A 19,219-nucleotide genomic window follows, 5' to 3' on the forward strand; every position below is an offset into this window, starting at 1 on the left:
ATGTCTTCGATTTTTTAAGGTCACCGAAAGACGCTTAGAATGTTGGTCTTGTTGCATTAATTGATTGGATTTTGGTTTGCATTTCGTGGAGGGAGAGAGAGCGACGGGATGACATCTGCCCGATAGTCAATTTTTCTGGACATAGACATCAGATAATTTATTTTAGTGTGGACGCGGCTCTCGTTGAATATGCATTTAGTCCTATGTATAAGAGTATCCTGGACAGCTTTCTTTGTGCCCCTGGAATGATACCAACTGAGTAGAAAATTTGTTCTTCACTATTTTTATTGTCAAATGAGCAGGAACGTTAGTTGCCAGCACAGCACGGTAGCACTACAAATCTGATGCAGTTTGGACAACATAGTGATACAGATTTAATGGCGCCAGTTGGGCGCCCACGAGGTGTCGGTGTGGCGTTGGATCCAGTCGACGTAGCTAGCGACCCGTGTGTAGATGCCGGGGTAGGGCGGCGTGGCGCACTCGTACCCCCATGACGTCAGACCATGTAGCACGCCCCCGTACAGCACTGGACCGCCAGAATCACCCTGCGGAAGCCATTCAAAAACATTAGGTTTCAATGGTGACAGTTATGATCAGGAAAATAAGTTTTCAAATATCGCTTTCTTCGAACTAGAAAGGATTAGCTCATTTTCAGTGGTTTACCTTCTTAACAAAGGAAGTCAAATCTCTCTGCGGCGAACGGGTTGTAGTCTAAAGTACTTGGGAAATGCGACGTGTGTTGAGATTACATTAGATTAGATTAGATTAGATTAGTACTTATTCCGTAGATCATGAATACGACACTTCGTAATGATGTGGAACGTGTCAGGTTAATAGAAGGTGTCTATACAAGATATTACATTAGACACAATATTACATGACACTTAATATTTTTAATTTTTTAGTGGGGGTTGGGAAATTACTCACTTACTATATCCAAAAATTCATCTAATGCGTAGAACGGGTTGCCATTAAAAAATTCTTTTAATTTCCTTTTAAATGCTGTATGGCTATCTGTCAGACTTTAGATGCTATTAGGTAAGTGACCAAAGACTTTTGTGGCAGCATAATTTACCCCTTTCTGAGCCAAAGTTAGATTTAACCTCGAGGAGTGAAGATCATCCTTTCTCCTAGTGTACACTGCTATTACTTTTGAATTCTTTCAGATTGTTAATAACAAATTTCATAAGTGAATATATATATATTGTGAGGCTACAGTGAAGATCTCTAGCTCTTTAAATAAGTGTTTGCAAGATGATCTTGGATAAGCTCCAGCAGTTATTCTGATTACATGCTTTTGTGCAATGAACACTCTTTTACTCAATGATGAATTACCCCAGAATATGATGCCATACGAAAGCAGAGAACGAAAATAGGCGTGGTAAGCTAATTTACTCATATGTATATCTCCAAAATTTGCAATGACCCTAATAGCATAAGTAGCTGAACTCAAGCGTTTCAGCAGAACCTCAGTGTGTTTTTTTCCAGTTAAACCCCTCATCAATACATACACCTAGAAATTTTGAATATTCTACCTTAGCTACCGATTTCTGATCGAAGTCTATATTTATTAATGGTGTCATTCCATTTACCGTGTGGAACTGAATGTACTGTGTTTTGTCAAAGTTTAATGAGAGCCCATTTGCAGAGAACCACTTAATGATTTTCTGCTATCACGGGTGGTTGTGAACGTGAAAGCAAACAAATTGCCGGTAATTAGCCTAAGTTGTCACGTTTAACGCCCCACTCCGATTGGTTTCTCCTCAATCAAATCAGATGCCCCTGCTCCGTGAGACAAGGTGAAGAGCTTTTGAGATTACAACACAAGACAGCGAGGCATAGTCAGCTTGTTGAAAGCTGTACATCACCTCCCTTAGTCTAAATACATTGATGGGTAAAAACATTAAGACCATTTGCTTAATAGCTTGTTTGTCCGTCTTTGGAACGAAATACATCACCGATTCCGAGTATCAGGGAATCAACAGTTTGTTGGTAGTTTTATGGACGTATGTGGCATTATACGTCTGGGCACAGGTCATATGATTTGAGTAAATAATGAGCCGCTGATTTGAGTACGCAGTGATAGCGCCTGATAGCGAGCCAGATAGGTTTCATAGGATTCTCATAAGGCGAATTTCGTCGCCGAGACATCAACGTGAGTTCGCACCTCAAACCACTGCAGCACTGTTGTGATACAGAGACACCGACAATTATACTGCTGAAAGGTGACATTGCCGTAGCATGAAGGGACGCATGTGGTTCCCAGCAGTCTTCGATTACTACCAGAGGTCCCATTCAAGCGGAGGAGAATGTCTCCCATCCCGTAACACAGCTCCGATCAGCCTGCGCCCGCGGCGAGCTGCGCGTTTCGAGCCGCCTTTGTTCGCCTCGCTGGCGGCGTTTCTGGAGACGACCATCGACCAAATGTAGCAAAATGTGGTTCACCCTGTAATGGTTCTTTATTTACGTGACCATTACGGCACTCCAACCCCAGTTCTCGATACCAGTAATATCGTACTACTTTTCTGCGAAGTGACAGACATATGTTTGTGACAATATTCACATTTGGTTTTATTAATGTATTGGTGCATTACCCAATCAATGGGTTTGAAGTTTTTGCTAACAGTAACGCAGAGTAAGCACATCATTTGCAGTTACAACACGCTACACGATAACTCCAGTTAAGTATCCATTCCTCATTCAATATATCAGTCAATAATTTTTAAAAGAACGTTACACTTTCATTCAACTTAATCAAAAAAGAAGTATTTTTTTAAAAGAATGTTACATCTCAAACGATACTCCATAAGCAGCAATGTGATTAGAAGGTGCAACTTAGGATTGGTGTCAAAAACCTTCTGAAAATCTAGAAACATAGAATAAGTTTTGTGGTATTACGTATCAGTACCACTCCACTGGTGTTCTACAATTGGTAAAGGAGTAGCAAGTTTCCGCCTGACCCTTACTGCTGTCGTGCGAGTTCTGGTCGGCCCAGTGGTACATTCCCACTGAGTGAGTCACAGCTCCAATGGCTCTGTACCACGAGCGCCCTCTTTCGCCCCAATATAGTGACTCATCCCACTTGCATCTGGAGTCTCAACGCTACGACAGCTTCGTTCATCCTGAGTACAAAGAGCCTCATCCTGGTTGCTCTTGTATGAGATGGACTCTGTTTCTTGCTGCATTAAATAATCAGTCTTGATATTCTTGACGAAATACGAGTTACGTAAATCTTCTGTTTACTGTGTTAACTTGTTCGCTTACCATTTCTACTCCTGTCAAGCTTTACTACGCCCGCAGTTGTCGAACCATTCTGTACCCCATCTCTCCTTACCATTGTGTATGAAGCCGTACGCAACAAGTTTGAGGTCACCTGTCGAGAGCATTTATTACTCTATGAGAATAAAAACCTAGTTGTGCTGCGTTACTTTCTGATTCGATAATGACTGTATCGATAGATCGAGGAGTTCTTAGAGGCAGTTCATAATGATCGGAAACAGTATATGCTTCAAACTCCTACAGCAGCTCGGCGTCAGTGAGATGTATTGTAATTCAGCGGGTTACTCCTCTTTCTTTTTTCATGCGCAGTGCCGATGGTACTGTTACCGACGACTGTGCCGCTAAAGCGGAGTTATTGAACGCAGTTTTCCGAAATTCCTTCACCAGGGAAGACGAATGGAATATTCCAGAATTTGAAAAACTAAGAGCTGCTAGCATGAGTTTCTTAAAAGTAGATACCTTAGGGGTTGCGAAGCAACTCAAATCGCTTGATACGGGCAAGTCTTCAGGTCCAGATTGTATACCGGTTACGTTCCTTTCAGATTACGTTGATACAATAGCTTCCTATTTAGCAATTATATACAACCGCTCGCTCACCGATAGATCTGTACCTACAGATTGGAAAATTGCGCAGGTCGCACCAGTGTTCAAGAAGGGTAGTAGGAGTAATCCATCGAACTACAGACATATATCGTTAACAGCGGTTTGCAGTAGGGGTTTGGACCATATACTGTATTCAAACATTATGAATCACTTCGAAGGGGACGATCTGTTGATACGTAATCAGCATGGTTTCAGAAAATATCGTTCTTGTGCAACGCAGCTAGCTCTTTATTCGCACGAAGTAATGGCCGCTATCGACAGGGGATCTCAGGTTGATTCCGTGTTTCTGGATTTCCGGAAGGCTTTTGACACTGTTCCTCACAAGCGACTTCTAATAAAGCTGCGGGCCTATGGGGTATCGTCTCAGTTGTGTGACTGTATTGGTGATTTCCTGTCAGGAAGGTCGCAGATCGTAGTAATAGACGGCAATCATCGACTAAAACTGAGGTGATATCAGATGTTCCCCAGGGAAGCGTCTGGAACCTCCGCTGTTCCTGATCTATATACATGACCTGGGTGACAATCTGAGCAGTTCTATTAGGTTGTTCACAGATGATGCTGTAATTTACCGTCTAGTAATGTCATCCGAAGACCAGTGTCAGTTGCAAAGCGAGTTAGAAAAGATTGCTGTATGCGGTGGCAGGTGGCAGTTGACGCTAAATAACGAAAAGTGTGAGGTGATCCACACGAGTTCCAAAAGAAATCCGTTGGAATTCGATTACTCGATAAATAGTACTATTCTCCAGGCTGTCAATTCATCTAAGTGCCTGGGTGTTAAAATTACGAACAACTTCAGTTGGAAAGACCCCATAGATAATATTGTGGGGAAGGCGAGCATAAGGTTACGTTTCATTGGCAGGACACTTAGAAGATGCAACAAGTCCACTAAAGAGACAGCTTACACTACACTCGTTCGTCCTCTGTTAGAATATTGCTGCGCGGTGTGGGATGCCTACCAGGTGGGACTGACACAGGACATCGAAAGGGTGCAAAAGAGGGCAGCTCGTTTTGTATTATCACGTAATAGGGTAGAGAGTGTGGCAGATATGATAGGTGAGTTGGGATGGAAGTCATTAAAGCAAAGACGTTTTTCGTCGAGGCGAGATCTATTTACGAAATTTCAGTCACCAACTTTATCTTCTGGATGCGAAAATATTTTGTTGAGCCCAACCTACATAGGTAGGAATGATCATCAAAATAAAATAAGAGATATCAGAGCTCGAACAGAAAGGTTTAGGTGTTCGGGAGTGGAATGGTAGAGAGATAGTATGATTGTGGTTCGATGAACCCTTTGCCAAACACTTAAATGTGAATTGTAGAGTAATCATGTAGATGTAGATGTAGAACTAGTTGGTCTTGAGCACCATTCCAGTCACTGTGTATGAGTCTTTCGTCTACCGAGCGATTGTATATGAATGCTAAAAATGGGACTATTTCATCAGCATACACCTAAGGGAACCTTAACTGGCATACAGTCCAGACTGTAAGACTTTATAAAGTAACTTAAGTTACTTCGCTCTATTCACTTCCAATTTACTCCTGTTTTGCAGATATCCTTGGTTAGAATTCTGGGATATTTTCTGCATCTTCTTTGATGAAAGAATTTCGGCAAACCGTGTTTAGTAACTCTCTATTAATGGACCTATCATCATAATATTACCGTAGCTATTGTTCAGAAGGTATTTATTTTGTCTTGTCGTTTGTATATATTACACACAACCAGAATCTCTTTGAATTTTCTGCCAGATTTTGAGGCAGAGTTTAGTTTCGTAAGCTATTAAACGCATCTCGCACTGGATGTGAGGATAGATTTAGGCCCATTATGTTCCTATTAAGGTGCTCAGATGAACTCTTGTCTTAATGATCGTAGATGGTTCTTGTGCACGATCGTAACTACTCCAGTCTGGGAGTACTGTTAATAGCAATTCCCAGGCCAGACAGCCTCACATCCAGAAGTGATACCCGTCCTTCAACCCATTCCCGTATATAAATAGCAACAGGAAAACTCTTATCTACAACCTGTCAAGAATACTTCAGATTTCTTCCTTAAAACACCATGTACGGTTTTTTCACCTTAAAACGGCCAGGATTTGGTTACTGCGACCAGTGGGGAATGTTCCTGCTGTAGCCACAGCAGTGCACCCTCCGTACCGAGGACTACGACGCCTGCTTCATGCAGATTGTGTGTGTGTGTGTGTGTGTGTGTGTGTGTGTGTGTGTGTGTGTGTGTGTAGCACAGCGCTCAGACTGACGTATCTCGTTAAGCTCAGCACACAACCCTTTTTATCTACAGCCGACAGCGCCTTAATACTTACATGACAGGTACCGTAGTTCACATCCTCAAAACGAGCAGCGCAGATCTGCGAGGAGTAGATGGCGTATCCCAAGTCGCCCCAAATCGATGCACACACCTCTTGGTTCCATTTGTGTAAGTCCTCCTTCTGCAGATCGTTTGTGCTTGGTCCCTGGTACTGCAGAATGAATAATTTGTCCTTAGAACCTCACTGTAAAGACACCATGACACTATTCAACTATCGAAATTTAGAAAATAACACCTTTAGAGAATCAAAGTACCTCATCCGAAACGAGCAAAGAGTCTTAATGTAAACAGAAGAAAGATGGTACAATTATATCACGCATTTAAATATGATACCAGTTATCGAGGAAGTGTTATACACACTTACGTGTATAATTTTAAGTATCATTGGAAAGTCACATATTCACATTGGGAGTTGTAAGCAAAATTTACTAGAAATAACTGGTCATGGGTTGGATGTATTAACATGAAAAATTAGTGCATACAAACCACACAAGCAAGTCTTCTCGATATTTATGTCATTAAAGGAGCATGCTTTTTGCTAGAATAATAAGTACTGAGAAAACTCCAAGTAATGTAACCTTTCAGCCTCAAGCTAAAACCTCAATCCTTACGGGCTAGGTAAAAAACGACATATATCTACACAAGGTAATAATATACAAACGCTTGATTCCGTGTGAATGTGGCAGATTACTATACAGGTGAAACCGAAAACACTCTAGGTAATGGGTTCTATAGCACCAGCACCATTTTTGCCACCTTAAAAGTCATTAATCTGAGACTGCACAACATTGCTTTACTGTGGGTCATTCAATTGTCTTTACTAAAACGGTAACTTCCGCTACTTCATCATTGAGGAGTCGATTGTTAACTCGAAAGCTGGGATACTTCATTCATTTGGATGGTGATTTCCTATTGGACACGATACGAAATATTAGGAAAAATCCATTTCATAGGTAATCGACATTTCACTGCTAGCTCAAAGAATTAGGATGATCGATTTGATATCGAAACTGTGAGCTTTCATACAGAGGGCACTTGAATATTCTACCGACTTACACACATCATCAGAATTAATACGCCGAATTCCACTACTGACAATATGTATCTTTTTCTCTTAGAAAAATCTCTGACTGCCATACATCTACATCTACATCTACATCCATACTCCGCAAGCCACCTGACGGTGTGTGGCGGAGGGTACCCTGACTACCTCTATCGGTTCTCCCTTCTGTTCCAGTCTCATATTGTACGTGGAAAGAAGGATTGTCGGTATGCTTCTGTGTGGGCTCTAATCTCTCTGATTTTATCCTCATGGTCTCTTCACGAGATATACGTAGGAGGGAGCAATATACTGCTTGACTCTTGGGTGAAGGTATGACCTCGAAAATTCTACAAAAGCCCGTACCGAGCTAGTGAGCGTCTCTCCTGCAGAGTCCTCCACTGGAGTTTATCTATCATCTCCGTAACGCTTTCGCGATTACTAAATGGTCCTGTAACGAAGCGCGCTGCTCTCCGTTGGATCTTCTCTATCAACCCTATCTGGTACGGATCCCACACTGCTGAGCAGTATTCAAGCAGTGGGCGAGCAAACGTACTGTAACCTACTTCCTTTGCTGTCGGATTGCATTTCCTTAGGATTCTTCCAATGAATCTCAGTCTGGCATCTGCTTTACCGACGATCAACTTTGTATGATCATTCAATTTTAAATCACTCCTAATGCGTACTCCCAGATAATTTATGGAATTAACTGCTTCCAGTTGCTGACCTGCTATTTTGTAGCTAAATGATAAGGGATCTGTCTTTCTATGTATTCGCATCACATTACACTTGTCTACATTGAGATTCAATTGCCATTCCCTGCACCATGCGTCAATTCGCTGCAGATCCTCCTGCATTTCAGTACAATTTTACATTGTTGCAACCTCTCGATACACCACAGCATCATCTGCAAAAAGCCTCATTGAACTTCCGATGTCATCCACAAGGTCATTTATGTATATCGTGAATAGCAACGGTCCTATGACACTCCCCTGCGGCACACCTGAGATCACTCTTACTTAGGAAGACTTCTCTCCATTGAGAATGACATGCTGCGTTCTGTTATCTAGGAACTCCTCAATCCAATCACACAACTGATCTGATAGTCAGTATGCTCTTACTTTGTTCATTAAACGACTGTGGGGAACTGTGTCAAACGCCTTGCGGAAGTCAAGAAACACGGCATCTACCTGTGAACCTGTGTCTATGGCCCTCTGAGTCTCGTGGACGAATAGCGCGAGCTGGGTTTCACACGACCGTCTTTTTCGAAACCCATGCTGATTCCTACAGAGTAGATTTCTAGTCTCCAGAAAAGACATTATACTCTAACATAATAAGTGTTCCAAAATTCTACAACTGATCGACGTTAGAGATATAGGTTTTTAGTTCTGCACATCTGTTCGACGTCCCTTCTTGAAAACGGGGATGACATGTGCCCTTTTCCAATCCTTTGGAACGCTTCGCTCTTCTAGAGACCTACGGTACACCGCTGCAAGAAGGAGGGCAAGTTCCTTCGCGTACTCTGTGTAAAATCGAACTGGTATCCTATCAGGACCAGCGGCCTTTCCTCTTTTGAGCGATTTTAATTGTTTCTCTATCCCTCTGTCGTCTATTTCGATATCTACCATTTGGTCAACTGTGCGACAATCTAGAGAAGGAAGCACAGTGCAGTCTTCCTCTGTGAAACAGCTTTGGAAGAAGACATTTAGTATTTCGGCCTTTAGTCTGTCATCCTCTGTTTGAGTACCATTTTGGTCACAGAGTGTCTGGACATTTTGTTTTGATCCACCTACCGCTTTGACATAGGACCAAAATTTCTTAGGATTTTCTGCCAAGTCAGTACATAGAACTTTACTTTCCAATTTCTAAACATTCATGGTGGTGTCTGTTTGTACTATATCGTGTCTCCCTACCCCTTTCGCGCAACGACGCTCTGAGCATGTTTTTTAGGGAATTAACTAGTTTGAACCTGGGACCTGTTGCTGGTAAGGAGACGCTAGACCACACATGACATGTAGAATTCAGAAGAGTTCAGTGAGACTAGCGATGATATAACCAAATACTAAATGATCTCAGCGTCAGCTCCACTGCACTCCCTGTAAAAGAATCTTAATTCTAACTAAATATAGTGGAAAGGGTTCAAGGCTTTCCTATTTTTAGTTAGCTGGTAAAATAACGTCGAAAAAGCAGTTAAGTTTACCATTGGAAATTTATTCTAATCACAAAACATCGTTTATAAATTGTACTATTGATAAAAGGAAATGTTTTAATACAGAATGGTAAAAACCAACTGCGTTCAACAAAAATGTGAACGAATATTCCCTGAATGGATTTCCAAGTTCTACAATCGATCGAAGGATGACCTCTGCCATATCACATCTATAATCTAGGTTAAATTTAAGTTTCACAAAAGAAAAAACTATCAAAATGGTCTACAGTGACCCTCAATTATCTTTAATTACTTATCTAACTTGTCGTAAATTACAGTGGCTGATGTGGCTTCTCAATAACTATATAAAAGAAAAATCATCGCGTTTCAGATCTTTACTTCAAGTGGCAAATGTATTATCAAAAACGGGGTGTAACATATGAGACTTCTGCAGTTCTGAGTGGAGCCTTATGCGCTCAAAAATGCGGCATCACGTGCGTTCATTACCTTGTCGGTGTTTAAGCAGCGTCAGGGCGGCAGCGGCCGGCGCAGCAGCCATCCAGCTCGCCGTCTCGGAACCAACTCTCGAACTTCTCCTTACTACAATTTACCGAAGTTAGTTTAAAAAAGCTATCTGTCTGTGTTTTCATCTGACCAATCAGGGTCTCAATGTTAACCTTACGCTCCGCCTACAAAAATTCTGTCTATCCAATGGGAAACGTTATACTTTTCGTGGTGGGGCAATGTTTTTAAAGTTTGCAACGTAAAAGAGACGCTAAAAAGTCTCACGCTAAAACCTGCAGCTAGTGTGGTCCTTTTAGCGTTATCGTGAGATCTATACTGCTCTTCTGGAGGGCTCTATCTTTTAACATGGGCTGGGGAGTGATCCTAATGTAACAGACACGCGAAAAAGTCTCACGCTAAAACTTGCGGGTGGTAGTGGCCCTTTTTGTGTTATCGTAAGATCTATACTGCTTTTCTGGAGGGCTCTAGCTTTTAACATGGGCTGGGGGTGATCCTTGACGTACCTGAGACGCGAAAAAGCCTCACGCTAAAACGTGCGGGTTGTATAGTCGTACAGGTAGGCTCGCAGCGTGGGTGCCCAGCCCCTCCCTTAACGGTTCTGCTCTCGGCTTCTGTCCTCGTTTCTCCCCTCGGAACTGCGTCTGCCTCACGGTGGGAAGGTACGACATGCATTTAGGCATTCTTGTGTTAGTCTGTGGTATTCCATTTGCTCACTCGTTACTCGTATTCCTTTGGTTAATTTAATGTCACGATTTATTCGGAGCTATGTGACATACTACTGGATTTGCTTATCATGTCAGGGTTTTCATGTAAGGTGTTGGATTTGCTTGACACCTTACAAATTCATTGAAAGCCTCTCGCATAGCCCTCCTCACACTACATTTCGCTTCGCGTAATTTTTGTTTGTCTGCAAGGCTTTGGCTATGTTTATGTTTGCTGTGAAGTTCCCTTTGCTTCCGCAGCAGTTTTCTAATTCGGTTGTTGTACCACGGTGGCTCTTTCCCATCTCTTACGATCTTGCTTGGCGCATACTCATCTAACGCATATTGCACGATGGTTTTGAACTTTGTCCACTGATCCTCAACACTATCTGTACTTGAGACAAAACTTTTGTGTTGAGCCGTCAGGTACTCTGAAATCTGCTTTTTGTCACTTTTGCTAAACAGAAAAACCTTCCTACCTTTTTTAATATTTCTATTTACGGCTGAAATCATCGATGCAGTAACCGCTTTATGATCGCTGATTCCCTGTTCTGCATTAACTGATTCAAATAGTTCGGGTCTGTTTGTCACCAGAAGGTCTAATATGTTATCGCCACGAGTCGGTTCTCTGTTTAACTGCTCAAGGTAGTTTTCAGATAAAGCACTTAAAAATATTTCACTGGATTCTTTGTCCCTGCCATTGGACTTAATATTGGACATGGACCTTGAAAAAAATAATAAATGGTATAGATTTCTCATATCGAATGTGAATGAAATTTTACCGTATTTCCTTCTCCCATGACATGTAATGCATTGTATGTCTTAAAATCACATGTGAGGTCGATAATTGCTATTCAGACGACACTAAATGTGTCATAATTGATGAACTAGTTTTGCAAACGGTAACATCAGATATTCATCACCCTCAAAATTACGGACACAAAATCTTTAGCTCTCTCGTTTTGTCGCTCAGTTCCATTTTTTCTACATTATTCGTTTATTCAGGTACACAAGGAGTAACTAACAAGAAGGGACCTTAAAAAGTGAGTTATACAGGATGTTACATAAAGGTACGGCCAAACTTTCAGGAAACATTCCTCACACTCAAAGAAAGAAAAGATGTTATGTGGACATGTGTCCGGAAACGCTTAATTTCCATGTTAGAGCTCATTTTAGTTTCGTCAATATGTATTGTACTTCCTCGATTCACCACCAGTTGGCCCAATTGAAGGAAGGTAATGTAGATTTCGGTGCTTGTGTTGACATGCGACTCATTGCTCTACAGTACTAGCATCAAGCACATCAGTACGTAGCATCAACAGGTTAGTGTTCATCACGAACATGGTTTCGCAGTCAGTGCAATGTTTACAAATGCGGAAATGGCAGATGCTCATTTGATGTATGGGTTAGCACGAAGCAATAGCCGTGGCGCGGTACGTTTGTATCGAGACAGATTTCCAGAACGAAGGTGTCCCGACAGGAAGACGTTCGAAGCAATTGATCGGCGTCTTAGGGAGCACGGAACATTCTATCCTATGACTCGCGACTGGGGAAGGCCTAGAACGATGAGGACACCTGCAATGGACGGGGCAATTCTTCGTGCAGTTAACGATAATCTTAGTGTCAGCGTCAGAGAAGTTGCTGCTGTACAAGGTAATATTGACCACGTCACTGTATGGAGAGTGCTACGGGAGAACCAGTTGTTTCCGTACCGTGTACAGCGTGTGCAGGCACTATCAGCAGCTGATTAGCCTCCACTGGTACACTTCTGCGAATGGTTCATCCAACAATGTGTCAATCCTCATTTCAGTGCAAATGCTCTCTTTACGGATGAGGCCACTTTCCAACGTCATCAAATTGTAAATTTTCACAATCAACACGTGTGGGCTGACGAGAATCCGCACGCAATTTTGCAATCACGTCATCAACTTAGATTTTCTGTGATCGTTTGGGCAGGCAGCGTCGGTGATGTCTTGATTGGGCCCCATGTTCTTCCACCTACGCTCAACGTTAACATGACTTCATACGGGATGCTCTACCTGTACTGCTAGAACATGTGCCTTTACAAGTACGACACAACATGTGGTTCATGCACGATGAAGCTCCTGCACATTTCAGTCTAAGTGTTCGTACAATTCTCTACAACAGCTTCGGTGACCGATGGATTGGTAGAGGCGGACCAATTCCATGGCCTCCACGCTCTCCTGACCTCAACCCTCTTGACTTTCATTTATGGAGGCATTTGAAAGCTCTTGTCTACGCAACCCCGGTACCAAATGTAGAGACTCTTCGTGTGTGTGTGTGTGTGTGTGTGTGTGTGTGTGTGTGTGTGTTTGAGGTTTACGGGCGCTAAACAGCGTGGACGGCTGTGATACAATACGCCATTCTCCAGGGCTGCATCAGCGCATCAGGGATTCCATGCGACGGAGGGTGGATGCATGTATCCTCGCTAACGGAGGACATTTTGGACATTTCCTGTAACAAAGTGTTTGAAGTCAAGCTGGTACGTTCAGTTGCTGTGTGTTTCCATTCCACGATTAATGTGATTTGAAGAGAAGTAATAAAATGAGCTCTAACATGGAAAGTAAGCGTTTCCGGACACATGTCCACATAGCATATTTTCTTTCTTTGTGTGTGAGGAATGTTTTCTGAAAGTTTGACCGTACCTTTTTGTAACACCCTGTATATTATTATGGCAGGCCAAGTAACGTTTCTTCAATCCCACACTACACCTCAAAGCGACAGAGATACATGTCACTATTGTTCAATATATTCCTTAAGTTCTTAAAAAAAACGATCAGATCGTTATATCAATGATTCAGCTTCTCGACTATGGAAATCCGCTCCTAGATCACCGAGCCATTCCAGAACCGCTTTATGAACGTCTTCATCGTTGAAAAATCTCCAATTGCTGCGAATCAGTTGCTCCACTGGCATGTAGTCCAGAACTCCACGTTGAATCTGTGTGCAACTTAGACGTTTTCCCCTAAACAACCGTACTGGTCCGCGAGCGTCCATTTTGGAGAAGTTTCCAGCTCCCGCGTCAATTCACTATGACAGCATGATGCCCCTATCATCAGTATCGCCGCAGAACATTGTCTGCAGGAAACCTGGGGCATGCACTCTCCTCCGACAACGCGCCACTGATGACTACTTTGATGGTCAGTAAAACTTTGAAATACGTATCTATTTTGTACGAGCGGTAAATAAATAGTGGCCACTGTCAAAGTTCCAACTGTCGTATAATGATCTTGCTTAAAATTTAGAAACCTTTTGAAGCAAGCTTTCGACAGTTTCAGCACAGTGTTAGTGAAACTTCTCATAAGTGGAGAAAGCTGGGCCAGAAGGAGGGTGGGGGCAGTGGATCCTCAACACTCCTAAATTTGACATTGACCTAAAACACGATTTGTTGTATGCTTCCAACTGCAAAAATATTATCCACCAGGCCAATTTGATATGAACCGGCAGTGTGTGTCGTGGAGATCAAGTCTGTAAACTTACAGTTTGGCGTCCCTATGGCTCTAGGGGTTAGAAATATTTCAGCGACAAATGACGAAGATATAAAGCAGCGTGCATTTGGTGGCTCCATCACTACCAAACTGGTCTCTTTCTACGACGTTCCTGTCATTGCGATTGCCCCCACAGGAATGCGTAACGAGAATCATTCTGCAAACTGTAGTGGATGAGCCTTATTATTTGTGTAGCAGTGCAGGTCAAAAGTGCGTGTAGGTACCGATTATCAGGCTGAAGCACCGAGAGCTTTGTGTCTCTGAGGTTAGTTAAGTAGCAGTCGTACACTAGTAATCAGTGGCGGTAGTCGAATGTAGGTGTTGAGCGCGTAGCCCTAGACGCTGGCAGACTCTCAACAATAGACATATTGAGGAAACTAGCACCCCCCCCCCCCCCCATGAACCATGGACCTTGCTGTTGGTGGGGTGGCTTGCGTGCCTCAGCGATACAGATAGCCGTACCGTAGTTACAACCACAACTGAAGGCTGAAGGGTATCTGTTGAGAGGCCAGACAAACGTGTGGTTCCTGAAGAGGGGCAGCAGCCTTTTCAGTAGTTGCAGGGGAAACAGTCTGGCTGATTGACTGATCTGGCCTTGTAACACTAACCGAAACACCCTTGTTGTCCTGGTACAGCGAACGGCTGAAAGCAAGGGCAAACTACGGCCGTAATTTTTCCCGAGGGTATGCAGCTTTACTGTATGATTAAATGATGATGGCGTCCTCTTGGGTAAAATATTCCGCAGGTAAAAGAGTCCCCCATTCGGATCTCCGGGCGGGGACTACTCAAGAGGATGTCGTTATCAGCAGAAAGAAAACTGGCGTTCTACGAATCGGAGCGTGGAATGTCAGATCCCTTAATCGGGCAGGTAGTTTAGAAAATTTAAAAAGGGAAATGGATAGGTTAAAGTTAGATATAGTGGGAATTAGTAAAGTTCGGTGGCAGGAGGAACAAGACTTTTGGTCAGGTGAATACAGGGTTATAAACACAAAATCAAATAGGGGTAATGCAGGAGTAGGTTTAATAACGAATAGGAAAATAGGAATGCTGGTAAGCTACTACAAACAGCATAGCGAACGCATTATTGTGGCCAAGATAGACACAAAGCCCATGCCTACTACAGTAGTACAAGTTTATATGCCAACTAGCTCTGCAGATGACGAAGAAATTGAAGAAATGTATGATGAAATAAAAGAAATTATTCAGGTAGTGGAGGGAGACGAAAATTTAATAGTCATGGGCGACTGGAATTCGAGTGTAGGAAAAGGGAGAGAAGGAAACGTAGTAGGTGAATATGGATTGGGGCTAAGAAATGAAAGAGGAAGCCGCCTTGTAGAATTTTGCACAGAGCACAACTTAGTCATAGCTAACACTTGGTTTAAGAACCATGAAAGAAGGTTGTATACATGGAAAAACCCTGGAGATACTAAAAGGTATCAGATAGCTTATATAATGGTAAGACAGAGATTTAGGAACCAGGTTTTAAATTGTAAGACATTTCCAGGGGCAGATGTGGATTCTGACCACAATCTATTGGTTATGACCTGTAGATTAAAACTGAAGAAACTGCAAAAAGGTGGGAATTTAAGGAGATGGGACCTGGACAAACTGAAAGAACCAGTGGTTGTACAGAGTTTCAGGGAGAGCATAAGGGAACAATTGACAGGAATGGGGGAAAGAAATACAGTAGAAGAAGAATGGGTAGCTCTGAGGGATGAAGTAGTGAAGGCAGCAGAGGATCAAGTAGGTAAAAAGACAAGGGCTAGTAGAAATCCTTGGGTAACAGAAGAAATATTGAATTTAATTGATGAAAGGAGAAAATACAAAAATGCAGTAAATGAAGCAGGCAAAAAGGAATACAAATGTCTCAAAAATGAGATCGACAGGAAACGTAAAATGGCTGATCAGGGATGGCTAGAGGACAAATGTAAGGATGTAGAGGCTTATCTCACTAGGCGTAAGATAGATACTGCCTACAGGAAAATTAAAGAGACCTTTGGAGAAAAGAGAACCACTTGTATAAACATCAAGAGCTCAGATGGAAACCCTATTTCTAAGCAAAGAAGGAAAAGCAGAAAGGTGGAAGGAGTATATAGAGGGTCTATACAAGGGTGATGTACTTGAGGACAATATTATGGAAATGGAAGAGGATGTAAATGAAGATGAAATGGGAGATACGATATTGCGTGAAGAGTTTGACAGAGCACTGAAAGACCTAAGTAGAAACAATTCCCCGGGAGTAGACAACATTCCATTAGAACTACTGACAGCCTTGGGACAGCCAGTCCTGACAAAACTCTACCATCTGGTGAGCAAAATGTATGAGACAGGCGAAATACCGTCAGACTTCTAGAAGAATATAATAATTCCAATCCCAAAGAAAGCAGGTGTTGACAGATGTGACAATTACCGAACTATCAGTTTAATAAGTCACAGCTGCAAAATACTAACACAAATTCTTTACAGACGAATGGAAAAAGTACACTCCTGGAAATTGAAATAAGAACACCGTGAATTCATTGTCCCAGGAAGGGGAAACTTTATTGACACATTCCTGGGGTCAGATACATCACATGATCACACTGACAGAACCACAGGCGCATAGACACAGGCAACAGAGCATGCACAATGTCGGCACTAGTACAGTGTATATCCACCTTTCGCAGCAATGCAGGGTGCTATTCTCCCATGGAGACGATCGTAGAGATGCTGGATGTAGTCCTGTGGAACGGCTTGCCATGCCATTTCCACCTGGCGCCTCAGTTTCACCACCGTTCGTGCTGGACGTGCAGACCGCGTGGGACGACGCTTCATCCAGTCCCAAACATGCTCAATGGGGGACAGATCCGGAGATCTTGCTGGCCAGGGTAGTTGACTTACACCTTCTAGAGCACGTTGGGTGGCACGGGATACATGCGGACGTGCATTGTCCTGTTGGAACAGCAAGTTCCCTTGCCGGTCTAGGAATGGTAGAACGATGGGTTCGATGACGGTTTGGATGTACCGTGCACTATTGAGTATCCCCTCGACGATCACCATATGTGTACGGCCAGTGTAGGAGAAGGCTCCCCACACCATGATGCCGGGTGTTGGCCCTGTGTGCCTCGGTCGTATGCAGTCCTGATTGTGGCGCTCACCTGCACGGCGCCAAACACGCATACGACCATCATTGGCACCAAGGCAGAAGTGACTCTCATCGCTGAAGACGACACGTCTCCATTCGTCCCTCCATTCACGCCTGTCGCGACACCACTGGAGGCGGGCTGCACGATGTTGGGGGGTGAGCGGAAGACGGCCTAACGGTGTGCGGGACCGTAGCCCAGCTTCATGGAGACGGTTGCGAATGGTCCTCGCCGATAGCCCAGGAGCAACAGTGTCCCTAATTTGCTGGGAAGTGGCGGTGCGGCCCCCTACGGCACTGCGTAGGATCCTACGGTCTTGGCGTGCATCAGTGCGTCGCTGCGGTCCGGTCCCAGGTCGACGGGAACGTGCACCTTCCGCCGACCACTGGCGACAACATCGATGTACTGTGGAGACCTCACGCCCCACGTGTTGAGCAATTCGGCGGTACGTCCTCCCGGCCTCCCGCATGCCCACTATACGCCCTCGCTCAAAGTCCGTCAACTGCACATACGGTTCACGTCCACGCTGTCGCGGCATGCTACCAGTGTTAAAGACTGCGATGGAGCTCCGTATGCCACGGCAAAGTGGCTGACACTGACGGCGCCGGTGCACAAATGCTGCGCAGCTAGCGCCATTCGACGGCCAACATCGCGGTTCCTGGTGTGTCCGCTGTGCCGTGCGTGTGATCATTGCTTGTACAGTCCTCTCGCAGTGTCCGGAGCAAGTATGGTGGGTCTGACACACCGGTGTCAATGTGTTCATTTTTCCATTTCCAGGAGTGTAGTAGAAGCCGACCTCGTGGAAGATCAGTTTGGATTCCGTAGAAATACTGGAACACGTGAGGCAATACTGACCTTACGACTTATCTTAGAGGAAAGATTAAGGAAAGGCAAACCTACGTTCCTAGCATTTGTAGACTTAGAGAAAGCTTTTGACAATGTTGACAGGGGTACAATACAGGGAGCGAAAGGCTATTTACAATTTGTACAGAAACCAGATGGCAGTTATAAGAGTCGAGGGACATGAAAGGGAAGCAGTGGTTGGGAAGGGAGTGAGACAGGGTTGTAGCCTCTCCCCGATGTTATTCAATCTGTATTTTCAGCAAGCGGTAAAGGAAACAAAAGAAAAATTCGGAGTAGGTATTAAAATCCATGGAGAAGAAATAAAAACTTTGAGGTTCGCCGATGACATTGTAATTCTGTCAGAGACAGCAAAGGACTTGGAAGGGCAGTTGAACGGAATGGATAGTGTCTTGAAAGGAGGATATAGGATGAACATCAACAAGAGCAAAACGAGGATAATGGAATGTAGTCGAATTAAGTCGGGTGATGCTGAGGGAATTAGATTAGGAAATGAGACACTTAAAGTAGTAAAGGAGTTTTGCTATTTGGGGAGCAAAATAACTGATGATGGTCGAAGTAGAGAGGATATAAAATGTAGACTGGCAATGGCAAGGAAAGCGTTTCTGAAGAAGAGAAATTTGTTAACATCGAGTATAGATTTAAGTGTCAGGAAGTCATTTCTGAAAGTATTTGTATGGAGTGTAGCCATGTATGAAAGTGAAACGTGGACGATAAATAGTTTGGACAAGAAGAGAATAGAAGCTTTCGAAAGGTGGTGCTACACAAGAATGTTGAAGATTAGATGGGTAGATCACATAACTAATGAGGAAGTGTTGAACAGGGTTGGGGAGAAGAGAAGTTTGTGGCACAACTTGACCAGAAGAAGGGATCGTTTGGTAGGACATGTTCTGAGCCATCAAGGGATCACCAATTTAGTATTGGAGGGCAGTGTGGAGGGCTAAAATCGTAGAGGGAGACCAAGAGATGAATACACTAAGCAGATTCAGAAGGATGTATGTTGCAGTAGGTACTGGGAGATGAAGAAGCTTACACAGGATAGAGTAGCATGGAGAGCTGCATAAAACCAGTCTCTGGACTTAAGACCACAACAACAACTAGCACATTTTTA

At 43.4% G+C, this 19,219-nt stretch overlaps 1 protein-coding gene across 2 annotated transcripts in view; it reads right to left on the reverse strand.

Annotated features, from left to right (window-relative positions):
• Window positions 1–267: 267 nt before the first annotated feature.
• The window catches only part of LOC126282953 (trypsin-like), a 68,351-nt gene continuing 49,399 nt past the window's right edge, over window positions 268–19,219 (reverse strand). Inside the window, exons 6-7 of one of the 2 annotated variants that reach the window (XM_049982233.1) lie at window positions 6,198–6,353; window positions 268–545 (exon numbers count right to left, since the gene is read on the reverse strand). In XM_049982233.1, the coding sequence (XP_049838190.1) occupies window positions 375–545; window positions 6,198–6,353 (327 nt within the window). In that variant the 3' untranslated portion in view covers window positions 268–374. The remainder of the gene's footprint in view (window positions 546–6,197; window positions 6,354–19,219) is intronic. The other variant, XM_049982234.1, reaches the window with a different exon arrangement.

Source organism: Schistocerca gregaria, chromosome 1 (genome assembly GCF_023897955.1).
Source record: "Schistocerca gregaria isolate iqSchGreg1 chromosome 1, iqSchGreg1.2, whole genome shotgun sequence".
Taxonomy (NCBI): domain Eukaryota; kingdom Metazoa; phylum Arthropoda; class Insecta; order Orthoptera; family Acrididae; genus Schistocerca; species Schistocerca gregaria.